Raw genomic sequence first — 16,476 nt, forward strand, 5'->3', positions numbered from 1 at the left:
TCATACTCTCCAACAATTACAAACACAATATAGATTTGAAAATTGTAAACCAAGACACCTTAAAATAGTGTAGAAACAAAAAATATATACAATTTAATCGGCAAAACTGCATTGCTGGAGCTTTAGAATCAGCATTACACACACTTTAAAGCATTTCAACTCATGGATGTAATGGAAAACGTTAGTAATTGAAACTGGCAAACCACCAGCTTTTTAGAAAGGCAAACAATTTCAACCTGACGAGAAGGGATGAGTTGATATCGGTCATCAATTGGTACATACAAGAAAAAATTGTATAATGCAATATAGTATTTTGAAAAGTGAAAATCTACATATAAAAAGATACAAAGAGCAAGATGTTAAAGCAAGTCTAAACAAAGTTAATCACATCTGGTTATCAGTAAGCTCCTTCATGCATAATATGAAAAACAAGTGGATGTGGTTTGCTTTTTTGCTTATTGTGAAGTTCAAATGTTAGAAAAACAGAAAGTAAAGCTGTGAAAGCAATGTGATAATAAAAAAGATCTGTCTACGTGTCACTCAAGAACTGTGGTTTAACTGCTGCTTAAAAGAAAAAGCAAAACACATGGCTTCCTGGAATGATCATATGGTGTGGCAAATAGCAAGAACTTTCGTATGGAACTGCTAAGTTTCCAACATGTTAAAGTACTCTCTAGAACATCCAGGTCAATGGACAGACAGACCAGTTAACTGAGATGATGCCGAGTCACTCCAAAGCTCTGAGTCAACCAAAGAGAAACATCTATTGATGAAACTATAGCAGAGCATTCATATCAATTTTAAAGAAACCTCTACCCTACTGTACCTCTGACAGATGTACTAAATTTATACCAGGGCTGAGTCCCAGTAGATTGAGCAGCATCCCAAATTGTAATGGGAAGCCAGATTAAAGAAAAACAATCATCTCCCCCACTCACAACTATCTCCTTTAATTTTGCTAGCTCAATTATAACATTGCTAATGTCGACTGAAGTTTCTCAGCTAATGACATTACTTAGGATAGGTGAACGGAAAATTTCTTACCTGGGCTGCTACTCTTACCTACAGAATTCAAAAAACTCCATTTGTGTTGCTGGAAACTTAAGGACTAAGCACGATCCTCCATTTCAGGTCACCAGAAATTCTGCTTTTGGCAGCATAACAAGTTAGTGATTCAGTTTCTCCCAATCATTTTATTTTATATCTTCAATTTGTATTTGTTTTTCATGCAGTGGTGACTGCATTTCAATTCTTAGTTCCTCTTCTCAGCTGAAGAATAACTGGAGCATTGAGGCTCTATGTCATTTTGAATTTTACATGCCACGTACCCTTGATATAGAATTATTTCCAGTTCTATTTTTTAATTGACTTAACTCCCATTTTGACAGTCTTTTAATACAACTTTTCTTTAAAGGGTGGATTTTTTGAGGGTTGTGGGTTAACTACAGAATTCTGACTGCTGCTTATCCAATACTGGGATTTCATTTTTCAATCTTTATAAAGCTAGTGATATAAACAAATTGTTGATTTTCCCCCTTCATTGTTCTTCTGTCAAAAAGCAGCTCTATTGTAAAGTGAAATTATTAAAATCAAACTCTGATTATACTTTCAGAGTTAGTTTTGGGAGATCCGTAATCATACCCTGAAAGAAATGCAGACATGGGCTTACTTAAAAACAATGGCCAAAATTTTCAAACATAATGCCTAATCCAAAACCCATTCAATTAAATGAAAATAATCCTATCATAATAATCAGTCTCTTGGTATAAGAAACTATATCTGTATTTAAAGACTTTAAAAAATTGCCTGATTTTCAGAAGTGTATAGTACTTATGAAAAACAGAATACGCAATTAAACCTGTTTTAAAATAGGAAGGTAAACGCATACAAAGTTTTAGTTTCAAAAAGATCAGCTCTAAAAAAAAGGCGTGCCAGGATTTTTCAGTCAGGGAAAACTCAGGAATTTAAGTAATCAAAGAAACAAGACACATGTAAGGCTCAACAAGGTGGGAACTGGAGGAAGAGAAGAGAGGTGAGGAAAAAAAAGATGAGCTGACAAGTTAGCGTGCATTGCGCCTTTGTTCTTTTTGTATAAATCACTATTATATGGCAGATATTTTCTTATCTTATCTTCTTGTACATATATGGTTTTTGAACATATACACAAGTATATGTAGCTGATATCACTGCAGAACCAGAAATATATAATCCTAGGCCATGTTTACAGTACCAAAAATGGGGATAGGAGTGATCTGGGGAATTATGTCAGGAAGCCTTTACTTCAGTACCACATAAATTTGTGAAAACTAAATATTACATAAAATTTTAAGACCTACACAATCACAATATAGTAGGAACTAAACAGCATAGCTTCTGCAAAAGAAAATTGAGTTTCACCATCAGAATTCTTTGGACACATCAACAAAATAAAAGATAAAAGGAGAACAAGCTGCCAGTGATATGGACTTTCAAAAAGCATTTGACAAGGTCCCTCACAATAGGCTATTAAGGAAACTAAGTAGTAGTGAGAGACAAACTACTGTCATAAGCCAGAAACTGTCTCAGAGACATCAAACAGGTGGTTTATATTTTCATCATGGGTAAAAGTTAACACTGGGTTGTCCTGAGGTTATGTGTTAGGACAGATGCATTTTGTTACTGATCTGGTAAAGGGAGAAGAACAGTGCAGTGGCAAAATCTGCAAAGGACATAAAGTTAGATAAATCATGACCAAAGACTACCATGAGAAACTTCAGAGGGACCTAGCAAGCTACGTGAATAAGTAACATGATGGCAGATGGGATAATGAATATTGATAGGAGTAATTTGAATTTACACACTTTACCAGGCTCTAGATTAACTCAAAACTCCAGGGCGGGGGGGAGGGAAACATTGGCAATCACTGTTGGCAGCACTATGAAAACTTGTGCTGCATTATTAGAGAATTTAAAAGGACTTCCGTAAGTAAAGGGACTGAAAAGATTGGGACTCTTCAGTTTTGAGAAGACATGATAAAGGTATACAAAATAATGAATGGGGCAAAAACGGGAAAGGGTATGTTATTTACCCCCTTCCACAGTACAAGAAGTTGACAATGAATGAAAATACCTTCTACAAAATGCACAAATGTCACAAGGCATTATTTAGGCCAAATGTTTAACAGGATTTAGAAAAGGTCAGAACACTTATAAGGATAATGGGAACATTTAGAGTTATATACTTCTAATTCTTAGTAATGTATCAACATTTTAAACAACCATTTATTTGCAATGACAGGACAAGTAGAGAAGGAGGGAGGCCTTGCCAAACCAGATCTTTTAAAAAAGATAGAAAAAACTGTGTGTGTGTGTGTGTGTGTGTGTGTGTGTGTGTGTGTGTTTTCTGACGTTCATTTTTAGTACATTTTAACTTTCCTTGCTGTTTCTTTCTCTTAACAATTAAGCTTGAATTGTTTAACTTAACGTACCAGGAGTCAGGATGTTCGTGTGCAACAAATGGAGAGTGCTGAACACTGAGCTATTGATCACAATAAAAAGAATCATCACCTTTAATGACATGCCAACTTGTGTAAATTACTGCTCAATTTGATCCATTTTCACCCACTTCCAGTATCTGAATTAAAACAGCAGTTATAAATGTTAGACAAGGTCAGTTAGTAGAAGAAAAGACTCTGACATGCCCTTAAGAACAGAAATGCTACAGAGCAGCTACTGTCATACTTGATTTTTTTTTAAAACCAATTAGCCATTGATTTCCTGGCATACAAGAGTATTGTACAAATCTTAAATTTTATTTTCAGGTACTACCCTCTTTAAAAGATTACTTTGTATTTACACTGCTAAAGATTTGTATAACAAGTTTATCCCAAATTAAATAATATTTAAAACAATCATGATTGCATAACTTTTCTACTTTAAATTATTAACCCAATTAGTGCTTTATTCACATTTTAAAAACTTGTACAATTTATTACAAATATAAAACAGTGCAGTTTTCCATACATTATCTCAACTCTGAGACAAACACTTAAAAGACATGGAAAAAAGATTTAATTTCTATAAACATAACATTTGCATCACTCACATCCTTATTTTCAATGTCCTTCCCTACCCCCTGATTTAAAAAGATCAAACATACAACATACTGTAGGTTTATTTTTATTCAAAAAGTTACTGTCTCAAGACATAAATACAAATCAGAAAACAGTACAATTAGGACAATAGAATGTGGAGGACAACAGGTTAAGGTAAATATATAAAACATTTTAGCTGGTTGAAAACATAAAGCTGTAAGAACTGCTTTCACAAAGAAACACTCGTTCAAGAGTAAGAAAAAATCAATTTAAGTTTAAAATCATATATACAGTCCTCTCAGCAGTTCTATTAAATGCAGTGGTGTGAAAAACAATATAGGCAGTACTTTTAGAAATGAGAATATTTATTTATGTAAAATGAGTTAGGCAGATCTGGTTTTGAGTATACGGTTATCCCATGACTTAGTAAAATAATTACATTTTATCATGATCCTTTAGATAATCTATGGTTTTTGGCTACCACAGCCCAATGTTTAATTTCTGAATCTAAAAAACAGGAAGCCTTTTCGTGTTCACCCATTTGGGGAAATTCTTGTATTGCAAGCGTATTAAGGCATGGAATGATTAAAATAATATACCTCAAGAACTGAGAGACAACTGACAAAAAATATACATATGTAATATAAGTTAATATTTCCTTTAAAATGATGTCTAGCTGCCTAAGCCTTGCAAAATAAGTTGATGTCAAAATGGCATAGATCCACTTTCTGTTTTAAACTGATTTAATTTATTTGTGAAAGGACAAAAAATGAAGTTTAAAGCTTAGCTTTCAAAGAATATTATGGGGTGGTTTATGAATTTCTATTATCCAATCTAATTTACATACAGAGGAAATGTACTGTAACCTGTTAGAAGTATCTTTAACCTGAAGACTGCTTGCAAAGACAGATAGATAAAACAATATAAAATACAAATTTAAAAATCATTTTTAAAGCATGAATTCTCATGCTTTTCTATTTTTAAACATTGTTAAACTTTCAATATATTTCTGAAACCTCATAATTTTAAGTTGGAATTTAAAAGTAAGAAAAAACTAAACAAACTGCGCAATTATAAAATCAGCACCAATTTATATATATATATAATTTTATTTAAAATTTAGATCCCTATTCCCACACTCTAATAAGCTGTATAATTTTTGTTTAGAATTTTTCTGCAAACATACTACAATAAGCTTCTTTTATTTGGAGACAAAATACAGTGGCACTACTGGAAGGAATTTCACAACATTACATTTTTCTTAAAGGACAAGCAAACTTTCAGGGTTGATAATGGGGTGAGCATGACTGAATTATGTTACTTTCTGGCAGTTCTGAGAAGGCTAGAATGAAACTTTTGGATTTGAAAAACATTTTAGATGAAAAAATTGATAACATTCTGCATTTAAGCTTACTTTTCTCCATGATTATCTTAATTAAAACAAAGCTTCTCTTGATGCAGATTAAGCATTTAATTTAAAATGCCAAAACTCTGCTGGTTTTACAATTCTAGAAAATCAATCCATCTGTCATTTCAGTTCATGTATGTAAACAAACCCAGCAGAGCTCATGATTATTTAGTACACCCAATAAATGTATAAAAAGAGGAGCTCAAATCTGTACCAAGCACCTCTCAGAATGTTAGATTAAAACAAATGTGGAATACTTATGATTCGGAAATAAACTAACACATAAAATATTGGTTTTTCAACAAAAACTGTAGCTTATCCTCAAACTGTTTACTTGTCCTTTACATTTCATTTTTCAGGCAAACAAAACTGCCCCTTCAATGCACTTGATCTTGAAAGCATGTCATTCTCCTTAGAGAAAAATCTGTTCAGAATTTCACTGTATCTACCACAATTTTGTATTTAAAAACTTCCTCTTCCACTTAGAAAATGACTTCTTCATGGATTTATTTGCTGATCTGGTATTAAAACATTGACACTCCAAGAACCTAAAACAAAGAGAAAAATTTTACATATTAAAAGTGGCCTGCTAGTCAATTTATATTTTCTACAAATTCTAACTTAAATGTAAAGAATAAGACACAGAATGTACTACTTAGATTACATCACACCAAGACACATACAAATGTTCCAATATATTTAAAATTTTCTATCCTCTCCTCAATCCAAAATTAGCAAAAATGAAGAGGAAATTACCAAGTCTGTAGTATGGAAGCAATATACCTCATATCTATTTATTAGCGGATCCTCAAAAGAATTGAAATATATGTCTATCAAAAAAACAGCACAACTCTTCATCATATTTCTATGAATTTAGATAAAGTAAAAATTAGCTAGTTTTTCCATGAGTTAACTATCTGGAATTCTTTGAAGATGTCAATTTCTCAGGTCCAAAACAGAAGTTGAGTCTTCAGACCTGTTAAAAAGCAGTTAGTCTTGGATGGAGTGGCCTATATGCATGTATGGTCTGGTGCAGAGACTGTCTGTAAAGAAGACATCTTGCCTTTCAGTTGCTGTCCAGATACAGAGACTAAACAGTGGGTACTGATGAAGGCAACGTATTCAGAAAAATACAACTAGTAAGTAATCTAATAAAACCGAAGTCTCACTTGAGAGACCACATGATTAAGTGAAAGAAAGCTGGATCTGGGTGAAGAATCTGCTCAGGCTTATCTGACACCAAGGAGAGCAAGCTGCTTCCTGAACTATCAAAAACAGGTTCCAGGACTGACGACCCCAAACCAAAAATATCCAGATGTGTTCATTTTCCTCCTTTGCTTTGTATAGGACTTTGAGGATCAAAATATAGTGCAGTGCAACTATGTAAAAGAAATTTCATTCCCTGTTGTAGCAAGAATTTATACAATACTGATGTGCACCTGCTCCTCTCTCTGGCATCAAACCAACTCTTAATGTTGACCTTGGCACTAACAATTAACATGCAACTGAAGTAAACTATAAAAGGCATATAAAAATACATTGTGATGAGAAACCAGTAGTCCTAGGTGCCAATGACACTGTGTGTGCGCCACAAAACAAGTGAGATTGCAGAGAACTATCATGACTTCTTTATAAACTAAATTTTGGATCCATATGGTGCACAGAACCATCATAACCTAATTGCTTTTTAATGTGTCCAGCGTCTATACCAAAGGGCACAAACTCCAAGAGTGAGGGATCTGTACAAGCAATTCCATGAAGAAACCTATAATAACCCTACCCAGGAGGAATGTGTGTTTATAAAATTAGACAGCATAATTGGCTTATTTTTAAATACTGAGTGATACAATTCTTGAATGATGTTTTTATATGGATTAATCATTGAAATCTTTGAAATGAGTAGCTCAAGACAGATTTTTCTTCTTTAAATTTAAGCAGATTAATTCATTTTGTCTTGCACATTCACTTGACTCAGAATATGCTCTGGATGCATGCACTTGCAGTACTGTAATTTATCATCTGCTGCCATCATGTGGTAATGCTGATAAACTGCAAGTACAGATGCATGTTTAAATTTAAGCTCTATTTAAGGTGAAAATCCCAGCAAAAGTATATGCTCTGTGAGAGTGTTTTAGTAGGAATGGGGTAAAAGGATGGAGTAGGTGGCAGCAAAGGAACAGAAGTGAGCCTGTGGTAAAGATATAAGCTATGATTTAAGTTTTGAGGTCAGAACCATCCGACTGGAAATGTATAATGGCCCCGGATTCAGAGGAACGAACCCTGTGTCAGATGAAATTGGCGACCAGGCTGAACAACATTAACATTTTAGTAAGATGAAAAAGATGTTTACAACAGTTCCACTACCTACAATTAATGGAAAGGCATTATATTTTACATTTGAAATAAAGCTTAGTGTGTAGCTGGTGTTCCCCACAGGTGCTATCTGAGGAGAGCACCAAAATCCTATTAAAAAAGCCATACTAGTGCAAATCCTGGAATGACTTCCTGCTATCAGAAGATGCCTGCTAATATGGAGTACATATCCTTCCACTAAATAAACCCCGCCCCTTTATAATTTTGACTGTATGTAGGTCAGATTTTTTTCCTAATTCCATTTTTCTTCCTCATGCCCCCATGAAGGTTTCCTGGACCCACAGAACATCTCCTGTTTCCCTTTCCTACCAGAGCCTGGCTGTTTGGGTGCTGCAGCTTGTTATTCTCAATGTAATTTTGTAATACTAAGAGAATGCTGAAAATGGCTAAAAATGACAGCTGGTTCTGAGAGGGAAGGGAAAAGGATGTTTATAGCTGTTTGCTTTCAGAATTAATAACTAGGCTACTTTTAACTGGAGGTGACTGATGAAAGGAGCTGGATTAAAGGTTCCTGGTTCAGCTTGTTGACCTATGATGACAAGTTTATATGGAGGCTGGAGACAGCAAGGAAGGTGGGTGAGGGAAGGGAAAAATAGCTGTTCAAGTCGGAATCACAGGCTTTAGTGGCCCGTGCAGCTAACGCTTTCAATAAGAAAAAAAAAATGCCTCTGCCCACTACAGATAATAGGGGAAACATATTTAAACATTTCTCCCCTATTTAAATTCTGTAACCTATGTAGCACAAAGGATGTAAGTGATACATACTTTGATTGGTGAGGAGACCCTAGCCAATCATTGCTGACAACTGGCTGTGAAATTACCTGAATGGCTCATTCAGCCAGAACAGGGATCTTTGCTTAGAGTCCAGTCACAGAAGTGGTCTACACTAGGGGGGAGGGAGGATCGATCTAAGATACGCAACTTCAGCTACGAGAATAGCGTAGCTGAAGTAGACGTATCTCGTCTAGATGAGACGCGATAAATCAAACCCCAATAGATCCATTACTACCCGCCGATCTGGCTGATAGTGAAGACGTACCCACATAGTATATAATATATACTATTAACTGCTCCTACAGAAATGTCTTTCCACATTAGTAGTACTGTCGTCTTTTCATTTTGCTTTTGACCTAACCACAGGGAATTACACTCAGAACATGGAAAATCAGAAACTTGGAAATACCTTAATATCAACAGTGTGTGGTATTTCAGTTATACCTACTTAGAAATTCAAAAATATTGTTTACATTAATTACTTTTCCTGTCATGAAAAAAGCCACTACTGATATCATATGAAGTATCTTCTATTACATAGTCAAATTCTGAAAATTTTACAAAACAGAATTACAGCAGAAGACAGTTTCATAAGCTATATACCAGTTGTCAAAATAATCACAAAGTAGTCCTTAATATTTGATTACGTTGCCACAATCTTGGGTATTCCTTTCCAACTACACACCCAGTTGTATTATATATTTAATCTTACAATTAAAATTCTTTTTAGTTCCCCCCTCTTTTGACTAAACCTACTGATTCATCCATGATTGAAGCAGGGTCAAAGAAATCTGGTTTTAGCTCCGTTCTCTCTCTCCTGTTCTTTGATGGTGGCTAAAAAAAAGCAAGCAAACAAACTGTCACCAAATATGTTAATAGTAAGTTACATTAAAGGTATAGGAAAAAAGAACCACTTACTTTGGAGCACAGATGATATTCATACTTTAAAAGGGTAAAAATGTATTCTTAGGCAAAAACTAATTTTTATTCCTGCATAACTGTTTCTTTTTTACTTTTTGTATGACAGTTTGAACAAGTAGTATATTAAGTGCCAAAAATTATTTTAAAACATATGCAAATTCAACAAAATAAACTTAAAGTAACCTTCCTTTATTTCTTGAACTGGAATTCTTTGAGATGCATGGTCCCTATGGGTCATGACTCTTGGGTGTGCATGCACTCTGTATGCCCAAGATTGGGAAGTCTTCAACAGCAGCATCTGTTGGTTCAAGCCTGCACTTCCTCATGCTCCCAACGGAAGGCATAATGGGTGGCATGGAACAACCACTTCACTAGTTCTGAACTATCATGAATCACAAGATGACCCAAGCAGAAGGGAAGTAGGGTGGGTTGTGACTAACCACAGAAACCACACATCTGGGACAACTCCAGTTACTATAAAGTAACTTTCCTTTCTTCTTCGTGTGCTGGTCCCTTCACTACAGGTGACTCCCAAGCAGTGCTCGTTGAAGGGGAAGGTGTGAGGAAATACGCTGTACCAAAGGAGGGGTCTCCAGGTGAAACGTGAACCATAGTATGCCTGGTGAAGGTGTGTATGAAGCCACAAGTAGCTGCTCTATACATCTCTGAGGGGGATATTCCCTGTAAGAAGGCTACCAATGCTGACTGGGCTCTCGTAAAAGGGGCCCTGACCGTTTGAGGAGATGGGGTTTTTATAAGATCATAGCAAAGGGCATGCTATGGAAATCCATAAGAAATCCACAGAGCTTTTGGGACCCCCTTCATTCTTCTGCAACAGCAGTGAACAACCTTGTAGACTTCTGAAAGGGTGCCAGTTCTGTGCAAGCAGAAGACTATAGCCCTGCACACATCTGGGGAAGGGAGTCTTGTCTTCTCCAAACTGTTGTAAGATATGGGGTAAAATACCAGAATGTGAGAAGTCTGGTTAAGGGGAAACCCAGAAGGCACTTTAGATATGAACTTTGGATGTAGTTGCAAAGAAACCCTGCCCTTGTGAAAAACTGTGTAAGGTGGCTCTGCCACAAGGGCCCCAAGCTCCCCAACCCTTCTACCAGAGATAACTGCCATCAAGGAGGAGTACAGGAGGAAAGTACAGGAGGAAACAGGAGGCTAAGGGTTCAAACAGTGGTCTCATAAGAGCAAAAAGGACAAGGTTCAGATCCCAGGTAGGATCCAGTTTTGAAACTGGAGGGAATGTCCCTATGATGCCCTTCAGAAACTTTGCAGTAGTGGGATGGGTAAAGACCAAGCAGTCCTCCAGGGGAGGGAAAACATTGATGGCTCCATATAGGTACATTTGGAAGCTAATAGACAAGACATCGCAATGAAAGAAGATATTCCAGTATGAGGAGGATTCCCGATGCCACCGGAAATAAGTGGAGCTGCTGGCACCAAAGAGAGAATCATTGCCATTTAGCGGAACAGCATTTCCCCACAAAGGGTCTCCTCAGAGCATGCCCTCTGTTTTCACTGTCCATCGAAAAACATGCCAGATGCAGGGAAGCTGAGTTGGGGTGATTCATCCTGGCCCTGTCCTGGGACAGCAGGTTCAGGAATGGTTGTAGGTGGATGCACAGATGGGAAGATAGCTGTAGGATGGTGGTGAAGCAGAAATGCCTTGGCCACCAGCAAGTTATCAGGATCACTTGCCCAGCTGAGCTCAATGTTCCTGAGTATGGGCGGCAATAGGGGAATGGGAGTGAAGGCAAACCTCAGTGGATCTGACCATTGCACCAGGAAGGTGGCCCATCTGGAGTTGAGGTCTTGGGCAGTCTGGGAGCAGTGTGCTGGGCACTCCTTGTTCTGTTAGGTTGCAAAGAAGATCCCAAGATGAGACCCCCTTCTCCTCCTGCCCTACTACTGAAAGATGTGCTACACTATAAATGGGTAGAGTTCCCATTCGTGAATCTAATAATAAATAAATAAATAATAATAATATATGGAGATATCCTATCTCCTAGAACTGGAAGGGACCCTGAAAGGTCATCGAGTCCAGCCCCCTGCCTTCACTAGCAGGACCAAGTATTGATTTTGCCCCAGATCCCCTAAGTGGCCCCCTCAAGGACTGAACTCACAACCCTGGGTTTAGCAGGCCAATGCTCAAGCCACTCAGTCTGACAGGGAATTCATTACCCCTGGAATGTGCTACCAAGAGTGTGACCTGACACCTGATGCACCAATTCCAGAGCTAGACTGCTTCTCTGCGGAGTGGGGTAGGTCTCACTCCTCCCTGCTTCTTTATATAGTAGATGGTGATGCTATTGTCTATTCTTGACCTGCATGCATGAGATCCAAATAATGGCTAGAAATGTCTTGCATATTTTGTGAACGGCCCAAAGTGCAAATAGGTTGATTCGTAGCCTGGATTTGTATGGGGACCAGGAAAATTGGGCAGTCTATGATTGTCGAGATGCATTCCCTATCCCAGTAGGGAAGCATCCACGATGAGCGTCTTTGTAGATTGTGTGGGAACACAAGACACACACACACAGACACACACACAGTTTTCCCACCAAGTGAGCAATGTCAACATGTCCTGTGGAAAAGAAACTTTCTTGTCCAAAGGATCACTGTTCTGGGCATAGACTGTCTGTAGCCAGATTTGAAGGTGTCATAAGTGCAGCCATTTGCATGGGATGACACAGGCGCCCGCTGCCTTGTGGCCTAACAGGACTAAGCAGAATAAGACTATAATCTGAGGGCTGAGATGAGGCAGATGACGAGATTCCTCCTGGCAAGGAATCAGTCCTGAAGTAAATAGGTGCTCCCTGTGACTGAGTTCAGGTCTGCCCTGATGAACTGTATGGTTTGTGTGGATATTAAATTTACTTGGAGTCCTAAGGAACAATTTGAAGTGCAGCGGCGGTTGCTGAGTAATTCCTGGCATGGCTGACTATGAACAGCCAATCATTCAGCTAGGAAAATATTGGTCTGCCTTGCCTGTGAAGGTAAGTGGCCACCACTGCAAGCATTTTGTAAAGACCCTCGGGGCTCCTGAGAGGCCAACGGGGAGCACTGTGTACTGAAAATGTTGTTATATATGGCTAAAGAGAGTGCTAACCTCAAAGGGAAGGTCCTCAGTGGTAGTATGGACTGCTCTGGTAACCCTGAAGCCATGAACCCCTTCTCATGACTACTAAAATAGCAAAGGAATGTGATGCTGTGTCCAGTGTATCAAGGGACTCCATCATCCAGGATGGCCTGGAAGTGAGGCCTGCATTCCGGAGGCAGTTTGTTCGCAAATTCAAATAGCTTGTTTTAATTCAAGAAGTCATATCTAGACATGAACATGTGGTAATTTGCTATTTGGAATGCTAAACTGTCCAATGAGAAAAATCTTCCTTCTGAAGAGATCCAGCTGCTTTGCATCTTTGTCCAGTGGAGTGGATTGGGCTGGTGTAGCCGGCTTTTCTCTGTGACAGCCTGAACCACCAAGGAGTTTGGATTAAGCTGAGAAAACAAATATTCTGCTGCCTTGTGGGAAAACAAACAAAATTGTTTCTCAACCCTCTTTGGGGTTGGGTCACATCTGGCAGGTGTGTGCCAACCCACTCTGGAGAGAGTCACAGCCTGGAGAATGTCTAGGAACTCCTGGGTCAGATCTTGGACCTCCTCAAGCAGAACCTGACAAGAGTCTGATTCTCCTGAGATGGTCCTGGTACCACTTAAAGTTGTCCATTGGTGATAGAGACTCTAGCAATACTGCCTCATCTGGAGAGGACAAAGAAAGCACTGCTGGTGGAGCTGATGCTAGTAGCTATTCCTCCTCCAGCTACTGTTCCAGTGGAGCCTCTGGTTCGGGTGGATGGTGCGGGAGGAAGAGTCAAGGAAGATTTCTTTTTAGAGGAAGTAAGAAATATGTACCTCTTCTTGCAGGGATTTTGCCCTTATCTTCCTCATGCTTCCACTGCATGGAGTCCTTATGCTTGCTGAAGGACTCCAATCCATTGAGAGCGGGTGCGGAGGGCTGCCCAGAGGCTCCAGATGGGTTGATGTGGGGAGGGAGGGCTCAGGCAGGGCCTCATGGAGATCTCTATAAGGTACCTCCAGAACTTGAACTCATGAGATTGTCTGGTATATGGAAGGAAAGCACAGCAGATGCCACATTTCGAAGGAATGTTTGCTTCTCCAAGGCAATACTGATGGTCTTGTGCAGGTTACTCAACTGGATAATCCAGGGACATTCCACTAAAGGCTTGAAGCCTGGAACTTTGGACATAATAGGTGCCTGAAACAGTGAAGGAACTGCGGGGGTGGGGGGTGAAGGGGACCCACATTATCCCCAACTCAATATCCAAAAGTTTAACCACTATTTATATTTACAGGTATGATGAAGCAGAACACTAAAGAGGAGAAACAGACACTGGAAAATTCTGTCCCAGACTGTAACTGGAGAGGCAATCAGACTATTTTCCCCTTAATGCCCTCAGTTGAGAGCATGAAAAGGTGTAGGGGCAGACCAACAGACACTGCCATTGAAGAGTTTCTGATCCCGGCCACTACGAATGTATGTGCATGCCATACTGACTACCCACAGGAACCGCAAAGTGAAGAGGAACTTTGAATAATAAAAAAAGGAACTGTGCTGCCAATATCTTTACATTAAAAAAAACCTGCCAAAACTGTTAAAACCACCTTCAGGTTTTTTTTAAAAAACATGACCGCTAATTGTTAAGTGATGCAAAGAAAATAAGTTTATTTAAGAAGAATCACTGGCTTTAGCTAATACTGAAATAATAGCAGGCTTAAATTAAAAAAAAATCATTAAATTTTCTTACCAAGTCTATGTCCATGGTATCAAAATCCATGCCTTCATTTAGGTCTTCGATTCGCCCTTCTGATGACATCATCACATCTTCAACAATCGGCTCCTCATCATCTTCCATCAGGCTTGTACCACGCCGACTGAAGAAATTAGAAGAAAAAGATTTATTTAGCAGTGACCTGAGCTACTCAAAATAAAAAATAAAAACATATTAGAAAATCCTGGATATGAATTACAATTGTAATGAAGAGTGATGGAACTAAAGAAAGGAAGTGAGAGTTTGGTTATCTATCGCTGAACCTGAATGACATAAAACCAGGCTCAGCCCATGAAAAAAGCTCTCCTTTTATTTCATATGAAGAGAGGACACTCGGAAGAACTACAAGGTTTGCTGTACACCATCATCTTCCTCAGCACTATTGGTGTGCGGACATAACAGATCTCAGAAAATATCAGACTCATGGCCAATTTATGTGACTCAAAAGAATTATTTTTGTTACTCTTTTCACAGTCTGAGGTGCTTAAATTGACTGGACTTTTTCATTTGGATCTGAGATCTTAATGAAACCTGACTTGTTTTACTTTACCAGATAAAGGAACAGAACCACCTTCTCCAAGGGCAAGTCTACTTGAGATGCACTGTAAAAAACAAATGTAATAGTATTTTTCAATTCACCTAATACAAATACTGTAGTGCAATCTCTTTATCATCAAAGTTGAACTTACAAATGTAGAATTATGTACAAGAAAACCCTGCATTCAAAAATAAAACAATGGAAAACTTTAGAGCCTACAAGTCCACTCAGTCCTACTTCTTGTTCAGCCAATTGCTCAGACAAACAAGTTTGTTTACATTTGCAGGAGATAACGCTGCCCACTTCTCGTTTACAATATCACCGGAAAGTGAGAACAGGTGTTCATGTGGTACTGTTGTAGCCAGAGAGCAAAAAATATTTATGTACCAGATGCACTAAAGATTCATATGTCCCTTCATGCTTCAACCATCATTCCAAAGGATGTGTCCATGTTTGATAACCATCCAAAGCAGTGCCGACTGATGCATGTTCATTTTCATCATCTGAGTCAGATGCCATTGGTGATTCAAGTTTTTTTTTTTTTTTTTTAATAATAGAATATCAGGGTTGAAAGGGACCTCAGGAGGTCATCTAGTTCAACCCCCTGCTCAAAGCAGGAACAATCCCCAACTAAATCCCCAAATGGCCGCCTCAAGGATTGAACTCACAACCCTGGGTTTAGCAGGCCAATGCTCAAACCACTGAGCTATCCCTCCCCCCTTCTGTAGTTTACGCATCATAGTGTTGCTCTTATAAGACTTCTGAAAGCATTTCTGCACCTTGTCCCTCCCAGATTTTGGAAGGCACTTCAGATTCTTAAACCTCACATTGGTATCTTCTTTGCATTTTGTCAAATTTGCAGTGAAAGTGTTCTTAAAAGAACAGCATCCGCTGGGTCGTCATCCAAGACCGCTATAACATGAAATATATGGTATAATGCAGGTAAAACAGAGCAGGAGACGTACAATTCTTCCCCAAGGAGTTCAGCCACAAATTTAATTAACACATTTTTTTAAGTAACATCATCAGCATGGAATCATGTCCTCTAGCCGAAGCATGAAGGGACATACAAATGTTTAGCATATATGGCACGTAAATACCTTACAATGCCGGCTACAAAAGTGACATATGATCACCTGTTTTCACTTTCAGGTGCCATTGTAAATAAGAAGCGGACAGCATTATCTCCTGTAAATGTAAAAAAACTTGTTTGCCATAGGCTCAAAAGTTTTCCATTGTTTTGTTTTGAGTGCAGTTATGTAACAAAAAAAAAAAAATCTACATTTTTAAGTTGCACTTTCACCATAAAGAGATTGCATTACAGAACTTGTATGAGGTGAACTGAAAAAAGAACAAAAACAAAACAAAAAACCACCTTACTTTGGTTTGCCATTTTTATAGTGCAAATATTTGTAATAAAAAGTAACAATATAAAGTGAGCACTGTCTACTTGGTATACTGTGTTGTAATTGAAATCAATATATTTGAAAATGTAGAAAAAGATCCTAAAATATTTAATAAATTTCAA

At 38.1% G+C, this 16,476-nt stretch overlaps 1 protein-coding gene across 4 annotated transcripts in view; it reads right to left on the minus strand.

The window, feature by feature from the left end:
* Window positions 1-4,144: 4,144 nt before the first annotated feature.
* Window positions 4,145-16,476, minus strand: part of STAG2 (STAG2 cohesin complex component) — a 167,629-nt gene continuing 155,297 nt past the window's right edge. For all 4 annotated transcript variants that reach the window (XM_065556624.1, XM_065556627.1, XM_065556625.1 and 1 more), the window contains 3 exons: window positions 14,387-14,513; window positions 9,384-9,461; window positions 4,145-6,028 (listed from right to left, as the gene is read on the minus strand). In XM_065556624.1, coding sequence (XP_065412696.1) covers window positions 6,005-6,028; window positions 9,384-9,461; window positions 14,387-14,513 — 229 coding nt within the window. In that variant the 3' untranslated portion in view covers window positions 4,145-6,004. The remainder of the gene's footprint in view (window positions 6,029-9,383; window positions 9,462-14,386; window positions 14,514-16,476) is intronic.

Source organism: Chrysemys picta, chromosome 9 (genome assembly GCF_011386835.1).
Source record: "Chrysemys picta bellii isolate R12L10 chromosome 9, ASM1138683v2, whole genome shotgun sequence".
Classification (NCBI taxonomy): domain Eukaryota; kingdom Metazoa; phylum Chordata; order Testudines; family Emydidae; genus Chrysemys; species Chrysemys picta.